Here is a 15517-nt window from a genome sequence, read left to right on the forward strand (position 1 = left end):
GCCACAAGTTTGCAGTGAGTTTATTTGCGACAAAGTAGTGAAAGTTCACGGCGGGAGTTTCACGGGGCAAAGTGCCTGAAATGGGAGAGAGAGTGGAATTAGTGAATGGCAAGGTTTGTGACGACGAGAGATTAAACAGTGAGAATGGGGTTTGCCTTACTTGTAGCGCGGGGGGGGCAGGAGAGCTGTGGATCGAGGGCAGGTAGTTAAGGGCAGTTTCCAGCAGGTGAAGAGCCGCAGATGTCCTTACAGGTGGGCGACAGCGTGGGAGAAAACCAGGTGAGGCTTGGATCGGCTGATCCGGGTGACACTGGGATTGTCTTTATATATATATTTTTGTCAATTATTTTAAAACAGTTAACAAATTTAAAGGTGAATGAATGAAATGAAAGTAGTAACTGACATCCACACCCCTCTATTGGGTCATTTTATTTTAAAATATGTTAATATATATATAAGTTTTTGTTCTTGCCATGCTTATTATTTAGCTGCAGAAGATACACTGACATGTTTGCAGCTACAAGGCTTTTTTTAAGCCACAAGCTGGCACTGAAATGATCACGCTGACGTATTTTAACTCTACTGTGAACAAACATTTTCTCATGCGGTTTGTATCTAAGAAGCTAAAATTACTGGAGCGTCTGCAGCATCTAAAATAACTATATGTCGAGTAAACTGAGATACTGAGAGGTCTTTAAACATGCTCAGCAGGCCTGTGGTTTTAAACTCTTCTGTGCATGACAAGTTTAACAGCAACCAACAAAGTCAAAGCAATAAAAAAGGAAAAAAGTATATAGTAAAAAAAAAACTGAAGTCGAAGTATTTTTTACAATATTTGCAATCACCCATCATAGTGTAACTCTTATAATTGTCCAGTTTACTGCACTGTTTTATTATCTAAATGTTAAAACTTCCAGAACATTCTCCATCAGTCATCTTTATATACAGATACCATTTATGTCTGTGTAACACTGAGTTTTCCAAAGTGAAGTAATCCCACTAACAACAGCAGCAGAACCACCATCACAATGGTGAAAATAGTCCTCAACATTAGGAACACGTGGACGGCAGAACAAGAAGATGAGCAGGTCTCTCTGTGAAGTGCTGCAATGATAAAAATACATCTGCTGTAAAACAAATAAGGTTTACCTTTAAATGACAGAATGGGAAAACTGATTGTCTCCACTTAATTATATTTAGCTACACTCTAAAATTATCATTTATTCTAGCTCTTAATTTCTGATTTAAAATGACTGAATTTGTACCTGTGACAGTCAACAAGCTCTCTGGTGATTCTCCAGCATCAAACATCTTACACTTGTAGAGTCCTTCATCACACCTGGAAACTTTGTGGATGCTCATCTCTCCTGTGTAGCTGTTCCCGATGAGGAAGCCATCTTTATAGAAATCAGCTGTGAGGTTTGAAGTCTTTGTCTTGTTCCTGCAGCGCAGAGTCACATTGTTTCCCTCCTCGATGGGGACAGCAGGACTCTCTAGGACGACAGAACCAGCTGAAAAAAAAGACTTTTTATCTGATACAGAAATCTGTAACATTTCAAACCAAGCAAGCAAAACACTGAAATAATAAGTGGAACAATTTTTTAAGTTAACAGCTGCCATGGTAACGACGTTTTGGACTCATTGTTAGTCACTCATTTTAATGTTAATTTTTATTAATGGTACATAAGACTGAACAAATACTGTGGCTTGACTCATCAATATTGTGGCAACATTTGAATGGAATCATTATGATTCATTAAAATAAGTAAGTTAAATGCTGTTTATAATAAATAATACTAATAATAGTTCCGAATACTATAGTTATAGATGTAAATAGAACATTTTTATGTTATAAAATGTTTCTGAATGACATAAATCCATCAGGTTATAAATGACGTCATCTATTCATAATAAAATATTTTGGTCACTCGAGTGTTAAACATACGAGTTATGGTGATGTTGACACTGATGCTTTTCTCTCCTGCTCCAGTCTCACACCAGTATTCACCGCTGTCTGTTGCATAGGCTCGATGAATCGCACACAGTAGTGTTGGTGAGCTCTCATCACACACTGAAATGAAGGCCTCAGTATTTCTGATCCCTTTTAACTGAGAAGCTCCATCAAGACCCTCACAGTGAAAGAAGACAGACTCCAGCTCAAAGAACTGCAGTCTTTTTGGGACGATGCGAAACACAGCATCTTAACCAGAAAGAGATCAAATGAAGTTACTGTATAGAGTAAAGGAACAATCAATCAATTTTGTAGTAAACAAAGGTTTGTTGAAAAAATCGTCTGATTTAAGAGAGAAACTTGCTCAGCTGCTTACCCCTGTTTTCAACATGTGCGGCCAGCAGAATAAATACAAGTAACACTGAAAAATTAAAGAAATTATCAGCCAAAGAGTTTGTTACTGCAAATATAAACTCAGTTACAAATGATCTTCTGCACACGACCTCCTGCTGAATATTTATAAATGATGACATTTTAATCTGTCAGACCTTCAGTGAGTTTTATTTAATGCAAACTGTGAACATACTGACAAACATGACAACGACCAGATTGACAGAAACACTGTAATTGAATAAGTTTCCAGTGTTAATGCTGTTAAAACAATTTGTGGAAGTTTTATTCAAGTACACAGAAATATGTAAAACCAGAGAACTCACACATTGTGAAGCCGACAGCTGTAACCTTCATGTTGTCCTGCAGATGAATGTCTGAGCCTGAAATACAGCTGCTCTGTACTGCAGATGAAAACTTCCTCTTCCTGCAGTTTGACTTTAATAACATGAAGCCTGACTCACTGTGGTTCTACCAGAGAGCAGGTAAAGGACAAAGAGAGCAGTTAGAAGTTTGATACTGACCATGAACTGCAAAAACAAGTCCAGCTGAAACTATTCTTTACATACAGATGAGTTACAATATATTTGTGTCTTTGTTTTAGGTTTTGAGTATTTATCGCTTCCTTTAAATTCAATCTGCAGATCAAACAGCAGTTTAAGATTAATATCGACCTCTACTGCAGTCTGCACGTCAAAGTGTCCTTAAGAAAGATATTAAACGCCATGTTGCCCAAATGCATCCACCAGAGTGTGAGTGAATATTAAACTGCTTAAACACCAAATGCTCTATGAACGTCTGTGTGATTGTATCAATGAGACTTGTAGTAAAAACAGCTATGAGCACTCAGTCAGAGTAAGAAAGACTGAGAATGCATCATCTATATTTATTCAAAGTATAAACTGTATTTATAAATGTCTCACATGTGAAGTCTCTTTAAACCACATACTCTATTGTTTTTATTACATGTGATTAGCTGTTTCCTATATGACAAATCAAACATAACCGTTTTTCAGCCTTGTTTGTATTCAAACACTGAGTGATGATGATTCTAAGGGCCTGTGACTGACTGGAATCTAGAACACAGGTGAACATTCAATTAGTCTTTTTTATTGTTGCTTCACGAGGTACTTAGAAAGAGTTTTGTTTCCTAGCATTAGTTTTGTTTTGTTTTTTTGCAGCAAACAATAAATCCAGTCACTCTGACCCCGCCTCCCCCTCCTTATTTCATGATTTGGTTTGGTCCAGGTGCTGCTAGCTGATGCTGAGCAGTAAGATGGTAGGATGCTTCTGTTAATAGTGATAATAGGAGCCTAAGTTTAAAAAGAAAGGGAGATGGGTGGAAATGAAACTCGTAGTGAGGTCCACATAAAAGAAACTGCTTGACTTTGCTAGTATTAGATAGTTCACTTCACTTCTAACAGAAAAGAATGTGTTTGTGTTATTTTAGCAAACGTGTAATTGGTGCAGGCAGACCCTTTGTACGTATACTGCAAGTCTACGAAATCACTGATCTGCCGACCTGCTGCCAGGTCAAACAGATCAAACCTCTTCTTCAGGCTCAGCTGTTCAACTCCCATCTGCATACTCCGTACACTGAACCACTGATACCTGAAGAAGTTGATGAGCTGTTTTATGTCAACAAATGAATAAAAATAATTTTTAGATCTCTGTCTTTGAGCTCCACTAGGTCTCAGGACAGAGACATATTTTTGTTGCCTATACTTTGTTTGAAATCTGATATACAAACAATTGTTTTAGTTATAATTGCCAGTACGTAATATTATTTAAGCAGAGGGGAAGCTGAGAATCAGCTGAGACCGGAGCTGTCAGACTGTGGACTGTCACAACAAATGAAAACTAAAAATAAACGTGGCATCTGGCGATAAAGAAATCTGTGTGTGTGTGTGTGTGTACGTGTGTGAAGTGCATTTCACACAGATGATATAAAACAATCCTGAGAATCAGTGTGTACTTCAAAGATCAGTCCTGTGCTGCCACCTTCAGTATGATAGCTGAGATAACACATCACATGTGAATGTTTCCCCCTTTTTGAACACCATAAAGACAGATATGGTTTCAGCTCTATTATTTTATAACAGGCTCAAAGTTCAGCATTTGACACACTGTATACCTGATCTAACCAGATTCAACAATGAGTGTTAACCTGATAAATTAATATTTTTCCGGCATTATACTTTGATTAACAAGAACTTTGAATTTTTTTTCCATAAAGCTGAGCATATATGATGGATCTGGAGTTGATAAGCCAACGTAAGTTAACGCCATCAGGTTAAGTATTTTCAGACACCTTGTAGTCTCACACAACTTTCCACAGTTTCATCTGTTTCAAATTGTTTATTTTTAGGTTCTTGTTACGGCCTGTGGCCATAGGAAATCTGTGTTAGCTGCTGTGTTGTGTTTCTTTACTGTGTTTTAAGAATCTCTGCAGGTCCTTCCTCCAATGAAGAGCAGTGGGCTGCTGATTGGACCACGGATCATGTGACTGGGTTCAAAAAGCCGCTCTGACAGCTGCCGGGAGAGAGATAAGTGAGCGAGAGTGAACCAGTTGACAGCAGACTCAGACCTGGCTTCAAAATTCTTTGTGTAATTTTGTATATGTGTAAGCGTGCTCCCTGAGAGCCGCCAAATGTGTAGATATGAGTCCAGTGCTTATGTGTGCATAGGCTGAAGCGAAGCGGTGAGCCGCGTTTTTGTTTTGAACTGTTTTCTCCTGTTTCTGGTCTAGGAAGCGAGGGATAGTCATTGTCATTTGTTTGTTTTGTTTCTTTCTTAGGGTTTAGTGAGTGTTTCACTGGCGGGACTTAGTTGGTTTTGTTTATTATTTTGGCCTGGGTCCACCCAGGAGCTATGCTTCTTGACACTGAATAAAATCACCTTTTTTTAAAACTCATAACCACGTTTGGTTGTTTGGATTGGGAACCAGGGCGGGTACTTGCTTCTCCCCCCCAAATCTTATGTGCGTCTCTACATGCCTAGGCTAGGAGCACAACAGTTCTACATGCTTTTCTGATGTCTGATTATAGTATAATTTATTTCACTGTCATACATAAATCTTTTAAATGTAATTAAATGTTTTAGAAAAGAATCATCGAGATTTTAGATATTTGACTGGAGAGCAGAAAATAAAGTTTTTAAAGTTAGAGCATACTGTAGAGGTCTGGGCAGAGTTATTCTATTGTGGATCAAAACAGTACGTGTCTATGAAAAGTCATACAGAGGTCATTTCAAGAATAGAAATACCACTGATCAAAAGTTTGTTCTAGGCTGCAATTTGGAACTAATGTAAAGTAATAGGTTTGCTTCAATCGATAACTTTATACCTGTTGCTTTAACTCTGGAGTTATTGGAGAGCTTTTATTAGTTTCCTGCCTGCATGTGTTTATTTAATTCTTTACTGAAATTCTTTACGAATAAATTCTTTACAAATCCTACCATGTGAATTCATGGATTTTTTTTTTCACATTCTGTCTCTCACAGTTGAAGTGTACCTCTGGTGCAAATTACTGACCTCTGTCATCATTTTAAGTGGGGGAACTTGCACAATTGGTGGCTGACTAAATACTTTTTTGCCCCACTGTAACTGCGCTAACACACTAGTTCCCACCCATGTAATTGAGCATTGCGTGGCACATCCAACATACTGTTTTACTTTAGTCCATGACTCGCTTACCTTCAGGGTCATACGTCACATGAAAACCAAAATAGTTCCAAACGCCAGATCTGAATGAGGGTGGGGGAGGTCCATGTTGCAAGGAGAGCTTAACTTCTGTCTCGCTAGCTTGCCCTGCGCTCTTCCTTCTGACTATGCTGTCTGTGTTGAGCGCTCAGTGGATCTGCGCTCGACAGTGCAGCCTAGGCGGAGTAGTCGAACGCAGATTCACTGAGCGCTCAACACAGACAGCATTGTCAGAAGGAAAGTTGATAAAATAAATTACAAATGTTGTATTGTTCGATACATATGCGTACCGAACCGAAAGCACTGTATCGAACGGTTCAATATCGATACAAATATCGTTGCACCCCTAGTAATTTTAGTTTTCCATGAATTCCTCGGTTACATTTTCCATTCTCATCCTTATAATTACCCCCATACTGTGCTGTGAGCATTAAAGTCTCCACACATACCACTTTATGGATGTATCCAACTTTAACACTTCCTTTCTTTGTCCATGTTTCAATCATAATATATTCCAACTGCATACCTTTTGCTAGAGTTCTATACTGAATACTTTATTTTACAAAAATTACACATCTTCCTCCTTTACCTTCGTTCCAAACTCTATGTATACTGCTATAAACTTTGAATACAAATTAAATCAAATTACAATCTAAATTTGATTTGTGCCATGTTTACTGGATACAAATTATATCAGGTGTCTTATTAGATTTTTTATGAATCCTTTAAACTCTTGTCCATTTGCTAATAAACTTCTGGAATTCTATTTCAAAATGATCACATTATCTTCTCTCCTGATGTTCCTGGCTTCCCATCTCCCCTGGTCTATTGTGTATATGTTCCTATGAAATTTCTCTCATACCAAAACACTTCTCTGCTCACACTCATTTTGATTTTTTCTGTCTTGTATTTTACTTGATCTGCACAACTGATACTTATTCATTGAATAACATTATCTTTTCCTCTGTGATTGCAATACCTGTTCTCTCTACCTGAGTCAAACCTGACGATGATACCTGTTGAACCCTTCCTATCTCAGTTTTTCCTTTCTGTACTTGCACCCTTTTAGAATAGATCTTTATTCTAACTGTTACAAGAACAATGAAACACAGTTTAACAGCTTCCGAATAGTCCATGTTATTACCTGCTTTAACCTGCTCAACCTCAATGGTCTTCTTCCTAGCGTCACATCCCACACATGTCACCCTGTGCTCTCCCCACACTTACAACATTTATCTTGCGCATTGTCCCCATATTCCTCATACCTATGGTTATCCCCACACCTAGGACACCTTTGCTGTCCTCTGCATCTGCTGCTAGATGCCCATATTGCTGACATTTGTAGCATCTAAGAGGGGGACGGATATATGGTCTAACTATGAAACACATAGCATCCTATTTTGACTTTTTCTGGAGGGTAAGATCTTGAAACTTCAATATCATCAACTCTATCAACTCTTTCCCCACTGACTGATCTTAATAGTCTTTTAACTCGACTCACTTCCAAACCTTGAATGCTCCGTTTTAGTTTTTCAAGATCCTTATCCACTGGAATCCCTGTTACAAACTTTCATTCTCACCCCACTTCCTACCTTGTCCTTTTCTACCCGAGACCTCCGTCAAAGAATAAAAGTTCTTACTGTAAATGTCCTCCAGGCCTGCAGAGGGCGCCAAACAAACTGTTTGCAAAAGATGGATGAGTGAATTTTTAAGTGTTTTAAAACTAATCTTACATACGTGACATATTTTTGAGTATGATTATTTTCCACTTATGTGGATATAGTATATGTGAGGCACTGATTTGGTTTTTAGTGAAATTCATATAAAAAAAAAAACAAAAAACAAACATCAAGTGAAAAAAAAGGTTTTGATAAAAAACAATTTATCTCAAAAAACGTTCAGGAACATTGTACATGTACTGTTTTTTATTTAAGTGTTGTAACCGGTTACTGCAATGCACAAAACAAAAGCACGAAACATTTCACCAATATAAAGGCAGCAGAATTTGAAGCATAGATGAAGTACATCTTATGAAAGTTTGACTTTATTTGACCCTAAAGAAGACATCAGAGGTCCAAAGTAACTTGATATTGACAATCCCCATGTATCATTCCCTACATGCTTTCAGTACCAATGGTAAATGGCCTGTATTTGTATACCAATGATGACATATAATCGGCTCTATATAGCATTATCGTTATTTTGACTTTCAGGTTGATCTGTTGGATTTAGGGAGAGGTCAAAGGTCAAATCTGATATGTTTTTTTTAAAACGTTTATGTTTTGAAAATGTTGACATTACCCAGCACACTTTTAAGAACCATAGTTTCTAAGCTTTAAGGATTTTTGTCAGTTTTCCACAAACAAATCATAAAGTCTCCCTTGAAGACCTCGGTGAATTTAAGCCAGATTTTAATGGATTGTTATAACATGATCCTGCTCTACAAACTACAGAGTTTTATGAGAATACGAAAACTTTTAGAGCTGTTGTGTTTACAGACAGAATGAAATGCAAATCCTACCAAAAACATGAGCTCTTTGTTGAAGCTAATAAGAAACTGCTGAAACCATTTTGAGCTCCTCTTTACACATGATCTGTACTGATCTGATGCAGTGTGTGTGTTAAGAAATATACTCTAAAACACTTCTTCAGTAAAGACTCAGAGAAGAGAAACACACAGAACTTCTTGCTAACAAGGGCAGCCTCCAGCACTGAGGCTCGCGCTAAGAAACTGCCCCGGTCTTTATTTATACTTCAGTGGGTGTGTGTGTGTGTGGTCCTGCTGATCAAAGGGTCATATAACATGAAAACACAAAAGGAAACATCCTTGGTCAGGAAGAGGGTAGTCTCCCCCTCACCCTAGATGTTTCACCCTCTATAACATGGTGAGGAATTCCAGCAGTTCATCTATATGTAAAGAAGCACTTAAACTAAAACAGACATAGCTACGTTAAAACAATAAAACAAAGTACGACCTCTCTCATGCTCCCAGGACGTGGGGGTGCATTCCTGGAGTGCACACCAAGCCTTTTGCAGCCTGCTAGAGATCACACATCCTGTCACTACACAATTGATTATATGCCTCTAAGCATACATGGTTAAATATTACCTAATACAAATAACTACATGCAGTATTCTACCATATGCGAACTTATATCACTAAAAGATTATACTGACTACTAAGTACAATTTTCCATTGACAATGTGTTAAAGTGAAACCATCTCTGTGTTCGTCATGCTCAGTGTTTATCTGATATACCAAGGAATGTGCAGCAGTGAACGTTAGAAACCGATCCGACCGGATTGTCTGTTTTGCAGTGACTCATTAATACTGAGTTTTTCTTTCCTGCTCGGCTCCAGTGACTCGTTTCACTTTGACAGTTTGGATTACTGTGTGATAGTCTGGGGTCTATCTGTGGTAAGTCTTCTTTTATTTGTTTGTTTTGGGGGTTGTTTTTCAGTCAGAGAACAAACAAAAAAGAAGCTTACACTACAATTTGTGGTAAAAAACAACAACAAAGGGATTTCTTTCTACAAGTTACTGAATAAACTCTGAATAAAGTCAGAGTGTTGTTTCTCTGTGAAACTGTGAGCACATACAAGATGACAAATGTCTGTCAGTTGTTAAAAGCTCCCACAAAGCTCGAACTGTAGCAGCAAAGTATGAAAAAAGCTGTATTTATGTTTATAAAGAACTGTTCTTGGAATCAGAGACCTGCACTTAAAGCAGGACTTTTTCTCATCGAGGTGACTTAAAAGAAACTCTGAGCTTTCAGTTTTAGTTATGTGCTTGTTACGGCCGAGAGGGCCAGGCGGTGAGTGTGGACTCAAATGCAAACAAAGAGGGAAAGCTGGCGTGACGCTTAATTTAATTACAGAGCAGGAAAAAATGTAGCCTATGAACTGTGAAGGCTATGAACATGAAGCTCAGACTGTGCGCTATGACTGGATGCTAGATTTCTTGACTGGATCCTGGGAAGGAAAAGGGGCAGTGGCCTGGGTGGAGGTACACAGAGTCACTATTACGAGAAGAGACTGGCAGTCAGTGGCAGTCTAGTGAATCTCTGTCGGTGGATTCGACTATGATGGATATGGCTTATGTGTAGCACCTGAAAGTGGCATGCGATGAGGGTGTCCAAGGGGTCCGGGTGAGGAGAGGTCCAAGAAGGGTCCGGAATATACTTGGAGCAACAGACACTACTTAAGTTACACTGCTATGGAGCAGGTTAATTTAACATAAGGACTAACAGTCCGAACGACATTCCAATGTCATTGCTGTATAGTCTGGTAGTGTATATATATATATATATATATATATATATATATATATATATATATATATATATATATATATATATATATATATATATATATATGACACACAGACAAGGTATTCTTTGTCCACATGTATACCTATGTGAAACGCAGAGGTGGGTAGTAACGAGCTCTCTGAATCCATTTGTCTCATATACAGAGAGTGCAGAATTATTAGGCAAATGAGTATTTTGTCCACATCATCCTCTTCATGCATGTTGTCTTACTCCAAGCTGTATAGGCTCGAAAGCCTACTACCAATTAAGCATATTAGGTGATGTGCATCTCTGTAATGCGAAGGGGTGTGGTCTAATGACATCAACGCCCTATATCAGGTGTGCACAATTATTAGGCAACTTCCTTTCCTTTGGCAAAATGGGTCAAAAGAAGGACTTGACAGGCTCAGAAAAGTCAAAAATAGTGAGATATCTTGCAGAGGGACGCAGCAGTCTCAAAATTGCAAAGCTTCTGAAGCGTGATCATCGAACAATCAAGCGTTTCATTCAAAATAGTCAACAGGGTTGCAAGAAGTGTGTGGAAAAACCAAGGCGCAAAATAATTGCCCATGAACTGAGAAAAGTCAGGCGTGCAGCTGCCAGGATGCCACTTGCCACCAGTTTGGCCATATTTCAGAGCTGCAACATCACTGGAGTGCCCAAAAGCACAAGGTGTGCAATACTCAGAGACATGGCCAAGGTAAGAAAGGCTGAAAGACGACCACCACTGAACAAGACACACAAGCTGAAACGTCAAGACTGGGCCAAGAAATATCTCAAGACTGATTTTTCTAAGGTTTTATGGACTGATGAAATGAGAGTGAGTCTTGATGGGCCAGATGGATGGGCCCGTGGCTGGATTGGTGAAGGGCAGAGAGCTCCAGTCCAACTCAGACGCCAGCAAGGTGGAGGTGGAGTACTGGTTTGGGCTGGTATCATCAAAGATGAGCTTGTGGGGCCTTTTCGGGTTGAGGATGGAGTCAAGCTCAACTCCCAGTCCTACTGCCAGTTTCTGGAAGACACCTTCTTCAAGCAGTGGTACAGGAAGAAGTCTGCATCCTTCAAGAAAAACATGATTTTCATGCAGGACAATGCTCCATCACACGCGTCCAAGTACTCCACAGCGTGGCTGGCAAGAAAGGGTATAAAAGAAGAAAAACTAATGGCATGGCCACCTTGTTCACCTGATCTGAACCCCATTGAGAACCTGTGGTCCATCATCAAATGTGAGATTTACAAGGAGGGAATACAGTACACCTCTCTGAACAGTGTCTGGGAGGCTGTGGTTGCTGCTGCACGCAATGTTGATGGTGAACAGATCAAAACACTGATAGAATCCATGGATGGCAGGCTTCTGAGTGTCCTTGCAAAGAAAGGTGGCTATATTGGTCACTGATTTGTTTTTGTTTTGTTTTTGAATGTTAGAAATGTATATTTGTGAATGTGGAGATGTTATATTGGTTTCACTGGTAAAAATAAATAATTGAAATGGGTATATACCAACACGTACGTATCAACACGTACGCCCTGCCCGTGATCAGGTACCCTGCTGGGGTAATAGGCTGGCCAAAGGAGGAGATAGAAGCCACTGACATAAAGACAAGAAAGCTCCTTACCATGCATGGAGGGTTTCACCCCAAGTCCAGCACCCTGAGGCTGTACGCTAAGCGGAAGGAAGGGGGCCGGGGACTGGTGAGTGTCAGCACCACAGTCCAGGATGAGACAACGAACATCCAAGAATACATTGGGAAGATGGCCCCAACTGACCGAGTGCTCAGTGAATACCTCAGGCAGCAGAAACCCAAGAAAGAGGAGGGAGACGAGGAACCATCATGGAAGGACAGGCCCCTGCACGGTATGTACCACCGGCAGATAGAGGAGGTGGCTGATATCCAGAAATCCTACCAGTGGCTGGACAAAGCTGGACTGAAAGACAGCACAGAGGCACTAATCATGGCAGCACAAGAACAAGCTCTCAGTACAAGATCCATAGAGGCTGGGGTCTATCACACCAGGCAAGACCCCAGGTGCAGGCTGTGTAAAGATGCCCCAGAGACAATCCAGCACATAACAGCAGGGTGCAAGATGCTAGCAGGCAGGGCATACATGGAACGCCATAACCAAATGGCCGGCATAGTGTACAGAAACATCTGTGCCGAGTATAACCTGGAAGTCCCGAGGTCAAAATGGGAGATGCCCCCAAGGGTGGTGGAGAATGACCGAGCTAAGATCCTGTGGGACTTCCAGATACAGACGGACAAAATGGTGGTGGCTAACCAACCGGACATAGTGGTGGTAGACAAACAGAAGAAGACGGCCGTAGTGATCGATGTAGCGGTTCCGAATGACAGCAATATCAGGAAGAAGGAACACGAGAAGCTGGATAAATACCAAGGGCTCAGAGAAGAGCTCGAGAGGATTTGGAGGGTGAAGGTAACGGTGGTCCCTGTGGTAATCAGAGCACTAGGTGCGGTGACTCCCAAGCTAGGCGAGTGGCTCCAGCAGATCCTGGAGACAACATCGGAGATCTCTGTCCAGAAGAGCGTAGTCCTGGGAACAGCTAAGATACTGCACAGGACCCTCAAGCTCCCAGGCCTCTGGTAGAGGACCCGAGCTTGAAGGATAAACCGCCCGCAGGGGCATCCATGATAAACTTACCAGTTGTGATAATGTTGACACTGCTGCTTTTCTGACCCCCGTTAACCTCACACCAGTACTCTGCGCTGTCTGTTACATAAGTTTGAAAAATTGTGCATGAAGACAAAGTTCTTTTACTGTTACGTACTGTACTAATATGTTCTAACTTTTCCTCAGTGGTTCTGACTCCTCTCAGTTCAGTAGAACCACCAGAGCTCTCACAATCAAAAGATAAAGACTTAGATATTGAAAGTGTTGGAGTCTGTTAGGAGACACATGAAGAATAGCTGCACCTGAAAATTAGAAACAGCACAAGATGTTAACAGATTAATCAGAATCCTTGTAAAATGTTTTTTAACCTCTCTAACTTACTCTCCCCCTTTTCAGGTAAAGCTATTTTGAACATGTCACCAGCAGAATTATTTTAAGCATTACTAGATTAGCAGAGGAAAGCCATAAATTATTTTATTATGAACTGCAGCGTTTGGTAGGATTCATATCGCTCTGAACATGGCTTAAACATGATGGCTGCTTTTACTGTATGTTAATGTGAAAGACTACAAATCTATTTTCCACTCTTGGCTTTAGGATAAGTGATGATGCTCTGTGCTGAGTCTGCACGATAACGAAAGGGCTGGTAGAATAAAAAAAATTTTAATGTAAAAGGAGCTCTCTTACCAGTTTGCTTCTTGTGTGTGTCGTGACAGTGTGATTTTCCACTTTCTTTATTGAATAATGCTACTTTACTTTACGTGTTTGTTGATTTCTACTTCTTCTACTTTGTGCTTAAGAGACTGAAACAATGTTGTGCATGTTTCTTCTTCTTCCTCCCAAATTGTTAAACAACTTATTTTGAAAAATTTGGTCAAGATGATTAAGCCTTTACCTCAGATTTGATAACTCAAGACTCAACCCTTAAATTGGTGTATTATCGTATTTTCCGCACTATAAGGCACACTATTAAAAAACTATTAAATCCTTTAATTTTCTCAAAAATCGACAGTGCGCTTTATAATCCGGTGCGCCTTGTACATGAATTCTGGTTGTGCTTACTGACCTTGAACTGATTTTATGTGGTACATGGCGCTCAAAAATCTGTCAAAAAATGTTTTAGTACGACTTTGGTAAGCTACATAGCCACACTGCTTGATGGATTGTCGGAGCATTACGGCTACCATAGTCAGGAGCCTGGCGGACTCTGAGTAATCTGGGTCCAAAACTCAGTCCGCTTCAGGTCCCAAAGTCAAACGAACACTGCAGCATCACTGAGAGTTAAAAAACTGTCCAAATTCTTTCATCTTCAATAAAATGATCAGCGTTGCTGCTTTTCCAGCTGTAACAATTCAGTTTAACATCCAGGCATCCATGAAAACAGAATTTATTAAATTTAGCAGAGTTAGAAGTTAGCAGGAGGTTAGCTCGCTAGTTTCCACCTAAACACAATATAGCATGTTCTGACTGAGATTTCTGAAGAAATTAAAACGTACAGTTCTGCTATCACTTACAACATAAATGAAGACAGAAAACTAGACAGCAGTGACTTTTGTACGGTTACTGAAGTTGGACTAGCTGGTATATAATGATGTGCTATGTGATTGCTAGTAGGGCTGCTCGATTATGGCAAAAATGATAATGACGATTATTTTCACTGAAATTGAGATCTCGATTATTTGACGATATTTATTTAACCCTTTAAGACCTACTATAGAACCAAATCCGCCAGAGCTTATATTTTTTTACATGTTGTAGTGCCATTTGTGGGAGCATTTCAAGTTGCTATACATCAATACAACTGTTATAGCCCATATTTTAATAATATGTAGGCATTAAGTCCATAGTAACTACATTAATTGCAAAAAAGTGCAATAAATTACAAAACAATTGAAAATCGTTTTTTTTTTTGTTTTTTACATATATTTCTACTTGGAGAAATTTAAGAGGTTTATCCCTCAAAACTTTAAATACCAAAAAGTTGCAAAAAATTGTTTACAACAACAGGAAATTTATTTTGAGTGTCTTCATAGTTTTATTTTGGAGATACACCAATTTTTATATACTGCAGGAAAAACGAAAAAACAATCCTATGATGCAAATTTGCAAAGAAAACAGCAGGTGCATCAAAATAAACTATTTCCAGCACTTCCGGTTTTGGGCAGGAAATGGCGGACATGCAATAGTTCATGCTGATGTCTGTTTCACTGTGGGAAGTGTTACAAACAGCTGATCAGATCGGCAAAGCCTGTTTCTGGAATATTATGTTTTTGTTGCTGCAAGCGCTTTTTATGCAATTTTTGCAAAGCTTTATGTGGAAGGAAACTGTGACCGAGGACAAGCTGATGGTATGAGATGTAAGTACAACTCCTCAGGTTTCATATGCAAAACAAATTATTGCGCTAGCTTATGTGGTTCAGGTTCTACAGGGATTTAAAAACAGTTACACAAAACGGAGGGTGCTGCTCTGACCGGCTTTAAAGGGTTAACAATAGCAATGTATTGAATAATGACTTTAAAAAAATAATATAAAATAGT

The 15517-nt window shown here is 39.4% G+C and overlaps 2 protein-coding genes across 2 annotated transcripts in view; one reads left to right on the forward strand and one right to left on the reverse strand.

Moving 5' to 3' along the window:
- Positions 1–466: 466 nt before the first annotated feature.
- On the reverse strand, positions 467–3927 carry LOC146673742 (low affinity immunoglobulin gamma Fc region receptor II-like). The gene is made up of 4 exons (XM_085401007.1): positions 3864–3927; positions 1946–2200; positions 1266–1511; positions 467–1092 (listed from the first exon to the last, which is right to left on the reverse strand). The coding sequence occupies exons 1-4, from the start codon at positions 3925–3927 to the stop codon at positions 956–958; spliced, it is 702 nt and encodes a 233-aa protein (XP_085257133.1). The 3' UTR covers positions 467–955.
- A 5408-nt stretch (positions 3928–9335) lies between these two features.
- The window catches only part of LOC146673743 (uncharacterized), an 88269-nt gene continuing 82087 nt past the window's right edge, over positions 9336–15517 (forward strand). Inside the window, exon 1 of the mRNA XM_085401009.1 lies at positions 9336–9459. The gene's annotated coding sequence lies outside the window, so the exon portion shown is untranslated. The remainder of the gene's footprint in view (positions 9460–15517) is intronic.

This window comes from Rhamphochromis longiceps, linkage group LG3 (assembly GCF_057381845.1).
Source record: "Rhamphochromis longiceps isolate RC_006_pf linkage group LG3, R_longiceps_female_GT1.1, whole genome shotgun sequence".
Classification (NCBI taxonomy): domain Eukaryota; kingdom Metazoa; phylum Chordata; class Actinopteri; order Cichliformes; family Cichlidae; genus Rhamphochromis; species Rhamphochromis longiceps.